The sequence below is a fragment of the Taudactylus pleione genome, unplaced genomic scaffold (genome assembly GCF_031769625.1).
Source record: "Taudactylus pleione unplaced genomic scaffold, aTauple2 ptg000842l, whole genome shotgun sequence".
Classification (NCBI taxonomy): Eukaryota; Metazoa; Chordata; class Amphibia; order Anura; family Myobatrachidae; genus Taudactylus; species Taudactylus pleione.
Genome location: NW_028285244.1, coordinates 3,037,396 through 3,050,793, shown reverse-complemented (window position 1 = coordinate 3,050,793; position 13,398 = coordinate 3,037,396). Strand labels below are relative to the sequence as shown.

General features: G+C 41.0%; 1 protein-coding gene across 1 annotated transcript in view; it reads right to left on the bottom strand.

Annotated features, from left to right (window-relative positions):
• The window catches only part of MICU2 (mitochondrial calcium uptake 2), a 311,942-nt gene that overhangs the window by 8,080 nt on the left and 290,464 nt on the right, over positions 1–13,398 (bottom strand). Inside the window, exon 9 of the mRNA XM_088458594.1 lies at positions 166–337. Coding sequence (XP_088314720.1) covers positions 166–337 — 172 coding nt within the window. The remainder of the gene's footprint in view (positions 1–165; positions 338–13,398) is intronic.

The window sequence follows — 13,398 nt, the reverse complement described above, 5'->3', positions numbered from 1 at the left end:
AGTATGTTACTAATTTAAAATTGAGGAACGGTCTATTCTTCGCATTTTGTGCTGATATCGAGATTACGGAGACACATGGAATTAATATGCTGCTATTAGAGGTAAACACTTCACAGTGTCAGTTCTTTAATTCCCCAGAGGTAACTCAATAGTTGCTGAACCCACTTCGCCTGGCGTGATCCTGGATTTCACATTGTGCCAGTAGATGTCATTGTTCTCCTCGTCGGTGAAGAAAAGCAGCCACTCGGCAAAATCTTCCTTTCTCAAGAAGTTCAAACCCTTTGAGAACTTGGCAAATTCCATTTCTTGCACCTCTGTCTGCAAATTCTCCATAAATCTGAAATGATAAAGTAGAATATAAAACCTAACTGAAGCCATAAACTTCCAATTATTTCATCCATGACAATCACTGGTACAATTATGTTGAGCATAAACAGAGCAGCCTTAAGGAACTCTTTTCTGGAACACTGTGTTCAGAGTAACTTTCACCACTCCTAGAATAACAGAACAGCTCCGGGTAATAAAAGACAAAACAAAGGTATCAGTTTTAATCTGTCAGGGGGTGGATCACAAGGATATTACACTAACTATGTATGAATGTATGTATCAGCCCGTCCCGACTTCACACAGGAGAAATTCAGAATTTACGGCGATAGTATTTTTTAACCGAGGTCTTATAAGATTGCCTTGTAGACGACATTAGTTGTTTTTCGTCCCGAAGTCAACACAAAAAGATTTAGTTTTGATGTGATACGCAAAGGGGCCATGTAAAGTTGTCCATGAGCCAAACAGTCTCCACTCAGGTCAACACCAGCCACGTTAAGTGTCTGTCCCTGTGCTGTATTTATTGCCATGCCAAAGCAGACTCTTTTGGACTTGTTAGAAATTAAATAATTCTTTTTTGCATAAATGAAATAGGAAAGGTAAAAAATAAGGGAAAAACTGAGATTTTGTATCAGTAAACAGGGCTTACATCAATTTGTATGAAGAAACTGGATAATACATCTCTACGTGGTATAAAATAAAGACCATCGATGGGATATATCTTTAACGGTTCAGGCAGCGTGAGCTGAGAAAGCTCTCGGACGTCCATTTTTTCATTGACTTGCTTCACTAAAATAGTCACTGCTCGGCTCCCCTTTGTCATACATTAATGTGTCAAACACCTAATCCTTCCTTGACAAATGCTCCATAGAATAGTGAAAAATCCATCCGGTTTTTCTGGAAATTAGACGGACAAATGCCTGCCAGGGACTTTATTTTATACTATGTATTATAATATATATATATATATATATATATATATATATATATATATATATAGTCACCCCGCACTCTATATCACAGGTACAACGACCCGTGTGCCCTCCTCAGAAGTAGCAAAAAACCAAAGGTAACTGGCGGCACTTTCAAGATTTTGCAGCGTAACAATAAAGCCGGTACAACAGCTTGTGCTGTAAAATCCTGAGAATGCCGCCAGTTACCTTTGATTTATACAGATTGGGATGAACTTAGCAGGGAGCTGGGGAGGTAACATCCAGTGTGGGTATATAAGGAAATACTGACAGAGGTTTATCACCCCCCCTGATAGAGTCTTCAAAGACTAAACGCTTTTGGTGTGGCTTATGACGTGGACGCTGTGATGTCACCCACTGCCTCCAGAGCCGGTGCTGGCCTGTGGATTTCATCCAAAGCTGCTGCTAAAGTCACATGCTGGTGACCTGTCTTGGCTAAGATTGCCATTTCTAACCTTGATGTAGATGAGCTTGAATTTGAGTAAAGTATATTTTTATTTATCTTCTCACGAGTGCGCTCTCCTTCGCTTGCTATTTTCCCAGATCACTGACTCGAGTCTGGAAGTAGCAGTACTGCATCAATATACATAGTTCTGGACAGTTATCTAAGATTTCTTTGTGCAATACTGATGTTATTTAAAAAAAAATAAATAAATAAAAAAAATAATAAAAAAAATATATATACACACACACACACACACACACACACACACACACACACACACACACACGTGCATGTACGTAGACATAATCTCACGCATACATACATACACACACACACACACACACACAGTACTGTGCTAAAGTTTTAGGCAGTTGTGGAACACATGCTGCAAAGTAAGAATGCTTTCAAAAATAGAATGTTACTAGTTTTTTTTACCAATTAACAAAATGCAAAGTGAATGAACTGAAGATAAATCTAAATCTCCATTAATCCTGCCCAAATCCCCAACTCCATTTGCTGAAATGCAGCCCCAAACTTGCAAGGAACCTCCACCATGCTTCACTGTTGCCTGCAGACACTCATTATTGGGATCCCTGAGGAAGTTTGGTTCAAACGAAACACGTTGGAGGTTCCTGCTCACAAGTTTGCACTCATTGAAGAAATACCACAGCTGTCGGGAGTTCCCAGAAATCGGTACCATTTTGGTTGGACTATCCAGATCCCGGGTTGGGTGATTCATACTTCTTTATATGCACTTTGTCAAGTGGTTTTTATGTACATGTTTTTAATCCTTACTTTTTGATAAAGTCTTTATATACTACCCTATGAGTTTTTTCTGATTTCACTTTTGGTGCTGGGCTGCATTCAGATATTGGAGGCTTTAAAGAAGCATTGGGTCTCGATTCATCATACCATCGGTCAAAGTGGAATTGAGATAAGCTTGAATATTCTTATTTAATGTAGGCACAATACTTACCTTAATAACAAAACCGGTTTTTGAGTTACTACACTATCAGCGCCTTCTTGTCTTGTCGTTTGTACTCTTACCTTATATCCAGTGGCCGGGAAGGATCGTACAAGAGGAGCAGCGTTATATTTACTTATAAGTGTATGATCAATAGCGCATTGAGGGTTTGTTACGTATTATAATATATATATATATATATATATATATATATAAAACAAAAACATCACCCTCGAGGGTGGTAACACTGCTGATGTTCCAAATCCGGTTGTTTGGACAACTCAGATAAGCTTTTCAAAAACTTTTTAAATGTAATTATATTGTCTGTGTGATACTTGTTTTATATTAAACTTAAAAAATTACTACACTATGAGAGTGTCTATCTCTCTTCTTCTCTGATTTTATATGGTTGAGCTCCATGTCCAAAGGGTCTATTGAATGAAGACATATAAGATACTGAATACGCGATTGTCTATACAACGTCTGGGGTACGCATATTGGATTACCTTAATTTCCATCTAAATAATTCCCATAAATTACTACACCAGGAGGTGTATTGTGAAAGGAACATTTTACATATAAAATCCGGAATACCGAAATCAATGAGGGGGTGTGGCGCCATTATTAGTACCATATTTAGCTAATATATATATATATATATATATATATATATATTTATTATAGTCCCCCAAAACTTCACTACAAAATTCCTGCATGTGTAAGTGGAATAGGCTCTCTGACCCTGGTGTAAAAGGCTGGAATTACAGGCACGTTTCAATGGCTCTTGCCTACATACAGATTACATTGTGAGTTACTTGTCTGCTGTGGAGGAATATAAATCTTTTTACTATATGCCCCTAATGAAGTGATAATACCACAAATCTGACTACACCTGCTGCCATTACTACTAACCCATGCTGATATCATATCTAATAAGAGACCTGCTTTTGGAAGGTTAAGAGACCAGAAAGAGACCAAGGCTCCCCTGAAATTGGACAGGAACTGATTGTGGAACAGTTTTGATATTTCAGAGGTGCGGCCTAATTCTACCATCAGTAATATCGTGAGGTATGGAATATTTCTATTTATGGTATATAATAACGATACAAAGGTTACCGTATTATATTTACCACTACAAACTAAATCATATCTAATTTATTTTTTGCCTTCTTTATTTATTTACTAGAAAATTGTTAACGAATACATAACAGAACACTTTTTTGCCAATGTGAAATGGAAAACTGAAGACCCCAAATAATAATCAGAGCCTACAATTGAAATGTATTTAATGTAAAATACCTAACCACCACAGTGTTAATATTTTCATACATTACATGTTTTCCAAACTTGTTATTAAAAATGACATTTTAGGTATGGGGCCTGTGCCATTAAATGGTGTGCCATTCCAGCTTCAGTGCTGGTAATACCGGTGCCAGTTCTGAAATGACCTTACAAGAGCAACATGAGATATCTCAGTATTGCTGGAAGCAAAGCACAGTGCCTTTACACAATGCACAAAGGAACCTCTGAGATCGCCAGGCAGATCTCTCTTAATAACCGGCCCAGGAGTATTGAATTTACGGCTGCCTGTCTTTTGTTCAGCCACGTGTGTAGAGTTGCAGCTGTATTCATTAGTACTAACACATTAGTCTCTAGAATCCAATAACTGTGGCTTTTCCATATCAATATTTTCTATATCACTTGTTTCTTGCCTTGTAATTCCCCCTGTCTATGGACTGCATACTAGGATGTATACTGGTTCTAAATATATAATAGTAACCAATCTGAGGTGATGTTCAGCAGAAAAACCACTAGAGAGAGCTACTGTTCCAATTCGGCTCATATTAGTTACCAAAGCAGCTGACTTTGCTTCCCAGCCCTCATCCATGGACAGCTTGTCGCCATGTCTGTTATACATGATCACACAAGGACCAATTTATTTATTCACTTTGTAAGCAATTGGATGGAAATATAAGACCAATATTAATCTTAAAAATAACCTACAAACGCATATTTCTTGCTTATACAGCAGCGCCACCTTAAATGCGTCCTATGGGCCTGATTCAGTTTGGTTCGCATGCACCCCGCTCACTGTGAAAATATGCTAATGAATGCAATCGCACGGCAACAGCAGCTCTATACCAAAACGCCCATCGCTGTATCAAGCTTCCCATGACATGCATCCGTAAGTCAGCGAAAACATTGGTAACATCGGAACCATCCGCACAGTTGTGGTTGACCCGACCCTACCGCAGAAACTGCTAAACTTCCTGTCGCCATCTAGACTTCTGCGAGTGTATGCTATCGCAGGGGCTTAATTATGCACGCCCCTGTAACGGCGTTTAAACGCCCAGGCACGCCTGTGTTTCTCTGACCACCTCCCCGTCACCACCCTCATACCGTCACTTCCTGTCAATCACCATATTAAGACACTGCGTGCTCACTGCGATCGCATTGGCCGGTACGCGCGCGCACTGCGTCTTATACGCATGCGCAGAATGCAATCGTCGGCTGGCTGCGAGCGAACGCAGCATTGCAATTCAGCCTGGATCAGGCCCTATGTGCATAGCCACATTAAAGCATTAACGTTGGATAAATGTGTTCTGCGTCATGAATCCTGTACTAACAGGGTCTTATCACTCATTGGAAGAGGTTAGCTTTTAGCTCTCTTTTACAGGTAGTAAAAATCACAAAAACTTATTATTTATATATATATATATATATATATATATATATATGCACAGAATAATGTTTGTACCATCTCCTTATTCCCATACCGTGTACATCCAAACACATACATAGGCTACATGTATACTAGTTACTGACAGAATGCACTGTGATGCTTTCAGAATTAATGACAACATATTTAGGATGCGACGACACGTATTTGATTGGCGTTGGACGGGGTAGTTACGGGAGGTGCTATTGCTATAAGAAGAGCGTTCGATGCCATAACAGGGTAGGTGCTTCTTGCAACACAAATGAACATTGGGGACAATACATTTCCTACAAAAGTGAACATGTTCTTCCTCACCAGCAACTGCGGAGCTCACGCAATGGAGGATAATGTTTGGGGCCCTCAATGGTGTTTTACCTGGAGGATGCTCTGAAATAGATAGCTGATCATTCAGTGAAATTCTTCTTTAACTTAAGACCACATCTACAGATAGGCCTGCAAGACAAGAGCTCAATGCTCCCCAAGGACCCCCTAAAGCGACTTATGCAAATCGGCAGAAGAATAAAGCAGCTGGACTATGTTCTGATCTGCTGATACGTGAGCAGATGGGAAGAGATATAACCGCACGCCACTCCGGGCAAGTGCATGAGTTGAGCTAGAGCCCTCAGAGGATAACCACACAGGGTGATCTTCTAGCCAAATTTATTTCAGTAAGATGACTATAGAATTTAACAATCGCTTTGGGGCCAAAAGTTGCCCTATAGTGCATGAGGTGCGGCTGGTATACATCTGGAAAGGTACAAGCAGGTCCTATGTAGCCTGTTTTACCAGATCTGCATAGGTTGGGGGCACACACAAGTGGCTCAGTCAGGCGATGGGCACACACAGACAGAAGATTATGGTCGTTCACAGACCAGATTTCTCGGCATGCCCAGTAGGTATCAGAGATCACATTGTTTATCTTTTACAGTCTGACATTCCCAACATGATGCGATAGCTGGGCAATATGGAAGGAAGCAGACAAACTGCAGAAGCTGATTGAATTGCGGCCAGCATTCAGCTACTAAAACCTCTATTCCTCAAAACAATATCGTACATACTAAAGTAGAGTACGATATAGGCTCAGTTTGCAACATGTTCCTTTTCCACCCGGTATAAAATGCTCTGGTCCAGAACTTAATTAATTCAGCATCAGTTAACTTGAATTGTAAATGTATCTATTTTATAAAAACAAAACAAAAACGCACTTCACATGAAGAAATTAATTCAGCCCTGCCATGCGGCCAAACATACTTATTCCGTATTAGAGCAGTGGCCTTTTTTTTTTTTTTCCAATATTAAATTTTTATTAATTTTCACCACAAAAAAAAAAAATATAACAATACACACAATAAAATAAAATAAACAATAGAATAATATAAACAGGATAGGGACAGGAAAAAAAATTGGCCCTAGAGCCAGGGTACTTCAACACATATAAACAAAATTGTCAATGAAATACTGTAAACATACCGAATAATCTACAAATAAACAATACAAAACATATATCAAACATCATACAGACATAAGATAAAACTCCCATCATTTAGAATCTGGTACGGGCAAAATAAGGCTAGTAATGCCTAGCAGCGGGCTTTTTTTTATAACTATCTAACTTGCCGTCTAGCTCACAGGTTAAGCCGTCTGAATGAGGCTTTGCATATCAGGCCACGGCTGTCTAATAGCCGCATAGAAATGGTACAGCTGCTTGGAGACCAACTAGGGTCCGCTCTCCTGTTAGAGACTGTAGACAGGGGAGGTGTGTCCCGGGAGCTGTAGCACAGCTGTTTTGGGCTAAACCAATAATAAATATATACTTTGTGCCTCATACATCAGGTGAAGATGGTTCCAGCCCACAAGATGGCCGCCACTGTTCCCTTGAGGTGACAGGTGCACTTTAAAGAGGTAAAAAGCTTCTCCTTTAAGAGCACTTTACAGCTCTGCCAGCGTTGCTTCATTTATGCCAACGAGTTTGTGACCTAACGAGAACAGACTGTGCAATAATGCAAAGGGAATGCGATGTAATATAATATAACACCAGCGGAATTATAGACTCCTTTGTAAAGAATGTTGGATAACGTTTCCTGACATTTTAAGAATAATGAGAGGTGACAAGAGTCAAATATTTATTAAAAATGACTAAAACTGGCTTGCACCTATAACAATTTGGGCACTATGTAAAGACCTGGAAGAGCTGATTAGATGAATTATTCATAAGTTGCCCCCTGTTCTGATAAACTTCGCACTCAGACCTTGTAAGACATGAGGTCTCCAGCTTTGCAGGCAGCTGCGTGTGCGCGTTTAAGGTGCCGACACCCTCTCAAGTCACAATTAAGTTCTTTAGGGTAAAAAAAAATAAAATAGAAATTCAGATCTGTCAGAGGGATGCAATTAAATAATTCTTAGGTCCACATCTTTTTGATATTAGCTAAAGTATGTCTAGCACACACGGTCCAACTTCTGGCCATAATCAGATGCTCGGAGCACAACAATAGTGTCTACTGGAAGGCTAAAGGCTTTTTAAGTTTAAATAAAATTAGGAAAAAATAATGTAATCTGTTTTATTTCTCTTCAAGCCCGCCCACCCACCAGCTTTTTTTTCCCCAAAGATTGTTACGTACCTTCATATAAAAATAAATACATTTTTGGGGTTCTGGGCCTGATTCAGAGCTGGACGCTATTTGCGAACGGTTGTTCAGAAAAAGGGGCCGGCTATTTAAATTGAGCGCTCGCTCTTTGCGGTCTGTTGACGCCTCTATGTCTGAGCAAGCGAACGAAACATGCGCTCGCTATTTTGTAAAGACGCCCCCTGGCCGTTCGCATCATACGTCATCTCCACTATTTATTAGATTAATCGAGTACATCGAAAGGCGTCTGAACTGCTGGCAGTGCTTGTGGTTGGATTTTCCTACCACAATCATACAAACAGTTCAGGCTAAGAGACAACCAAGTGACGTGGTCAATGACGCTGCTTTGTTAATTATGCACACCCTTAAAATACCCGTTTTGACAGTTTGGCACGCCTGCGTTTGGATCTAACCTCCCCGTTTTCAAGCACCTTCCCCTGTTACCACCCACAAACGCCTCATCCTGTCACTCAAATTAGCAGGCACTCGCTATTTTGCGAACACACGATTTCCGACCGCACTGACTGGTTGGCGCATGCGCATTACGACCCATACGCATGCGCAGATGTGCGAACATCGCTCGGAGCTTACGAGCGGCTCTGAATCAGGCCCTCTGTCTCCTAAACGTTAGCAACTGGTAAATATTGTAATGCTGATAGCTAGGGCACAATTACCAGGCAGATTTGGGAATGTGCTTCTGCGTGTGATAAATGTTGGATCACACCAGGCTTCTTTTTTTTTTAATTCTTTTTTTAGAAGTTTAAAACAAATAGGAAAAGTATACCTAAACCTGGGCCGTCATTTCTAAGCCGACATGTGTCATCTCCCTGTATTCAGGGCTCTTCAAGCCTGTCAGTGCTCTGTTATCTCAGCTAATAAGAGCACTCGTGTAGGTCCACTGAAATGTGCTATTAAGAAATGACAACTCTGTGCAAAAACAAATACATATCAATCCAACATACTTCTAGATTTTCTTTTACAGGACAGTGGAGACTTCTCGATAAGCACATGTGACGGATCTGGAAGACTTTTGGCTTTGCCACCAGGGTAGAGATTTCCCGTGGTGAAATGATGTGTGCTGCTAAAAATCCCATCCGTCATCTCTTGCACAAACAGCGTGGGGTTGATCAAACACCCACAACAATGATCCGTGTGAGGCACGAAACATCAACTAGAAAGCTGTCCACCAAAGATCAAAACTTGTAGAAGGGTAAGAATAAATGTGCGCTATTTCCAGTTTTATAGGATGACGTGTAAAGTGCTAATTAGAGCCTGTAAGGAATACGTATAGACCGAAGCTTTAATACTGCGTTCCAAGCATGTTCTCAGTGTTTCCCTGCAGCACAGTGCATTGTGGGCCTGATGCGTAGACGGACGGAATTGCAGAGCCGCAATTTCCGCATTGCAGGACCCGTTCTGCACACAGGCAGAACGGCTAACACATCGGCGATGTACGCTGACCATCGGGTTAGCGAACAGCTCGGAATCAGGCCCTGTGTACTTAATGTACTCTCTGAGTGTTCAGGTTGTGGAAGCTGCAGGGGGAAGCAGTGTACACTGGTTGCACACAATCACGTGCTTACGTTTTGGAGCCCTGGGTCCAGAGAGAGTTTGCCGGGGTTTGTTAACACATATTAAGTGCTTTATTTCAATATCTATGTGTATATGGCCTTATTATGCAGCTAGAAGGGCTATTATATATTCCTCCATGTGCCATGCATTAAATAAACTCGACTTGTCAGGCAGTAAAACACATTCCTACTCATGGGAGGGGCGAGATAAGTGACAATTTTGAAGAGTACCAGAATTAGATCTTACACTTCGTTCTTGAGGTTTAAGTGTGGGAGTTACATTTTGATAACATGCTTATTTATTACCAGTTATTTATATAGCATACTGTACATATTCCACAGCGCTTAACAGAGAGTATTTGACCATTCACATCATTCCCTGCCCCAGTGGAGCTTACTATCTATATTCCCTACCACATGTACACACATATTAGGGTTAATGTTTGTCAGGAATCAATTAACCTACCAGTATATTTACTGCCCACCTATACAGGGTTTGTGTTTCTATCAATGAAAGGCCTCCATGGTGTGTAATAGGATCCTCTTTACACCCCTTTTAGCAAATAGTACGTGAATATTGTGTGTGTGCATGTGTACCTGTATATACGGTCAGGTCCATAAATATTGGGATATTGACAGAATTTTCATATTTTGGCCTCTATTCACCACCACAATGGCTTTGAAATGAAACAAACAAGATGTGATTTAACTGCAGACTTTCAGATTTAATTTGAGGGTAATTACATCCAAATCAGGTGAACGGTGTAGGAATTACAACGGTTTCTATATGTGCCTCCCACTTTTTAAGGGGCCAAAAGTAATGGGACAAACTAAACAATCCTAAATCTAACTTTCACTTTTTAATACTTTGTTGCAAATCTTTTGCAGGCAATTACAGCCTGAAGTCTGGAACGCATAGACATCACCAGACGCTGGGTTTCATCCCTGGTGATGCTCTGCCAGGCCTCTACTGCAAATGTCTTCAGTTCCTGCTTGTTCTTGGGGCATTTTCCCTTCAGTTTTGTCTTCATCAAGTGAAATGCATGCTCAATCGGATTCAGGTCAGGGGATTGACTTGGCCATTGCATAACATTCCACTTTTTAGCCTTAAAAAACTCTTTGGTTGCTTTTGCAGTATGCTTTGGGTCATTGTCCATCTGCACTGTGAAGCGCCGTCCAATGAGTTCTGAAGTATTTGACTGAATATGAGCATATAATATTGCCCGAAACACTTCAGAATTCATTCTGCTGCTTTTGTCAGCAGTCACATCATCAATAAATACAAGGGAACCAGTTCCATTGGCAGCCATACATACCCACGCCATGACACCACCATGCTTCACTGATGAGGTGGTATGTTTTGGATCATAAGCAGTTCCTTTCCTTCTCTTCTCTTCCCATCACTCTGGTACAAGTTGATCTTTGTCTCATCTGTCCACAGGATGTTGTTCCAGAACTGTAATGGCTTTTTTAGATGTTGTTTGGCAAACTGTAATCTGGTCTTCCTGTTTTTGTGGCTCACCAATGGTTTGCATCTTGTGGTGAACCCTCTATATTCACTCTTGTGAAGTCTTCTCTTGATTGTTGACTTTGACACATATACATCTACCTCCTGGAGAGTGTTCTTGATTTGGCCAACTGTTGTGAAGGGGTTTTTCTTCACCAGGGAAATAATTATTTTGTCATCCACCACAGTTGTTTTCCGTGGTCTTCCGGGTCTTTTGGTGTTGCTGAGCTCTCCGATGCGTTCTTTCTTTTTAAGAATGTTCCAAACAGTTGATTTGGCCACACCTAATGTTTTTGCTATCTCCCTGATGGGTTTGTTTTGATTTTTCAGCCTAATGATGGCTTGCTTCACTGATAGTGACAGCTCTTTGGATCTCATATTGAGAGTTGATAGCAACTGATTCCAAATGCAAATGTCACAACTAGAATCAACTCCAGACCTTTTACCTGCTTAATTGATAACGAAATAACGAGGGAATAGCTCACACCTGTCCATGAAATAGCTTTTGAGTTGATAGTCCCATTACTTTTGGTCCCTTTAAAAGTGGGAGGCACATATTGAAACTGTTGTAATTCCTACACCGTTCACCCGATTTGGATGTAATTACCTGCAAATTAAATCTGAAAGTCTGCAGTTAAAGCACATCTTGTTTGTTTCATTTCAAAACCATTGTGGTGGTGAATAGAGGCCAAAATCTGAAAATTCTGTCAATGTACCAATATTTATGGACCTGACTGTGTGTGTATATATATATATATATATATATATGTAAGAAAAAATTAGAAAAAAGAGCGCCTCCTAGTACAATATTTCTAAGTACTCTTTGTTCCCATCACCCAAATGCTAAGGGTGTACCTATTCTGGTGGTACTGGATGATCAGAGTTACACATCACAACTGCACATAAGAGAACAAGTACAGCAGGGATTGATAAGGGAGGTGCAGGCGTCAGACAGAGGGTAGGGAGAGCCCCTGCTCCTGAGAGCTCACAGCCTAGAGGGAGAGGACAATGATGAGACAGAGTTAATGGGAAAGCAGGGGATATGGTACTGAAGCTGGAAGAATATGCAGAGAGAGTAGAAGATAAAGACTTGTGATGTGTGCACAAGAAAGTGAGTTTTAGGGGTGCATTGTGTTTGTAGCACTTGCAGTTAGGGCATTGAAAGAAGTAGGCAGTAAGTACAGGTCAAGCATGTTATTTTTATTATATTATATTAACTTGCACCGATAAATAAAGCAAGTTGGAAACTGGTAACACAGAATTTGCTGGATTGTGAATGGGTTCTTTGCTTGTCTGCTGCATGCATGTCCCTCAACTCTCCAAATGTGTGACCTTAAAAGTGACAGGGATTATGGGGAAGTAGGTGGAGCACGTGGAAGTGTTGTTGGAGAATGAGTGTGAATGGGGCATCGTTTTGTATATTGATAGGTGCAAATGGCAAGAAAAAGTGAAGGGATCATTTTGTCCATAATTTGCCGGGATAAGTGCTGGGAGACATGTTACAGGGGATGCGGTCAGAATGCCGACGCTGGAATCCTGACTGTTGGAATCCCGAAGGTAAGTACTGGGGTTAGGGGGTAAGGCTGCAGAGGGGCGAGGTTAGGTTTAGGCTGCGAGGAGGGAGGGTTAAGTTTAGGCACTAGGGGGGAAGTTAATTTTAGGCACCGAGGAGGGAATTCTAGCAGCAGGGATCCGGCACGCCGGCATGTTACAGATGTGTCCTTTATTACTGTTGCTTCAGTCCCGCCAAATAGCCCCTCCCGCCGCAAATGTGCTTCTTATGTACATGATTAAAACTAGCAGCAACAGAACAGCATTGCTAGCATACACTGATCAATATGGTGTGTGACATATGTACATCTGGGTGTGGCGGAGTCTGAATTTGTGTAAAAAGGGCTGCAAAGCGAGGGGCCGCGGCTTTATCTCATGCCAAATTCTGTTCGCTTTATCTGCGCATGTAAAACCAATTCATGTGCGTCTAAAGTTGCAGGTCGTATCTCTGGTGCACTGTGAGCGGCTTTTCGCCGTGTCTACGGTGCTATTAAGACGCAAAGTTCAGAGAACAACACGGTAGCTACTCCGCCTGGAGTGTCTCAGTTGTGCCGGGCATTTCGCACCACATTTACCCAGCAAAATAGCGATCATGGTCATCCCCCAATATCAGTATATAGACTGTAAAAACCCCAGTATAGGAGAAGAAATGGGCGCTCATACTCGGAGATGAGCTGCTGCCACAAGACTCATTTCACTAAGAAACATTTGTGAAGAAATCA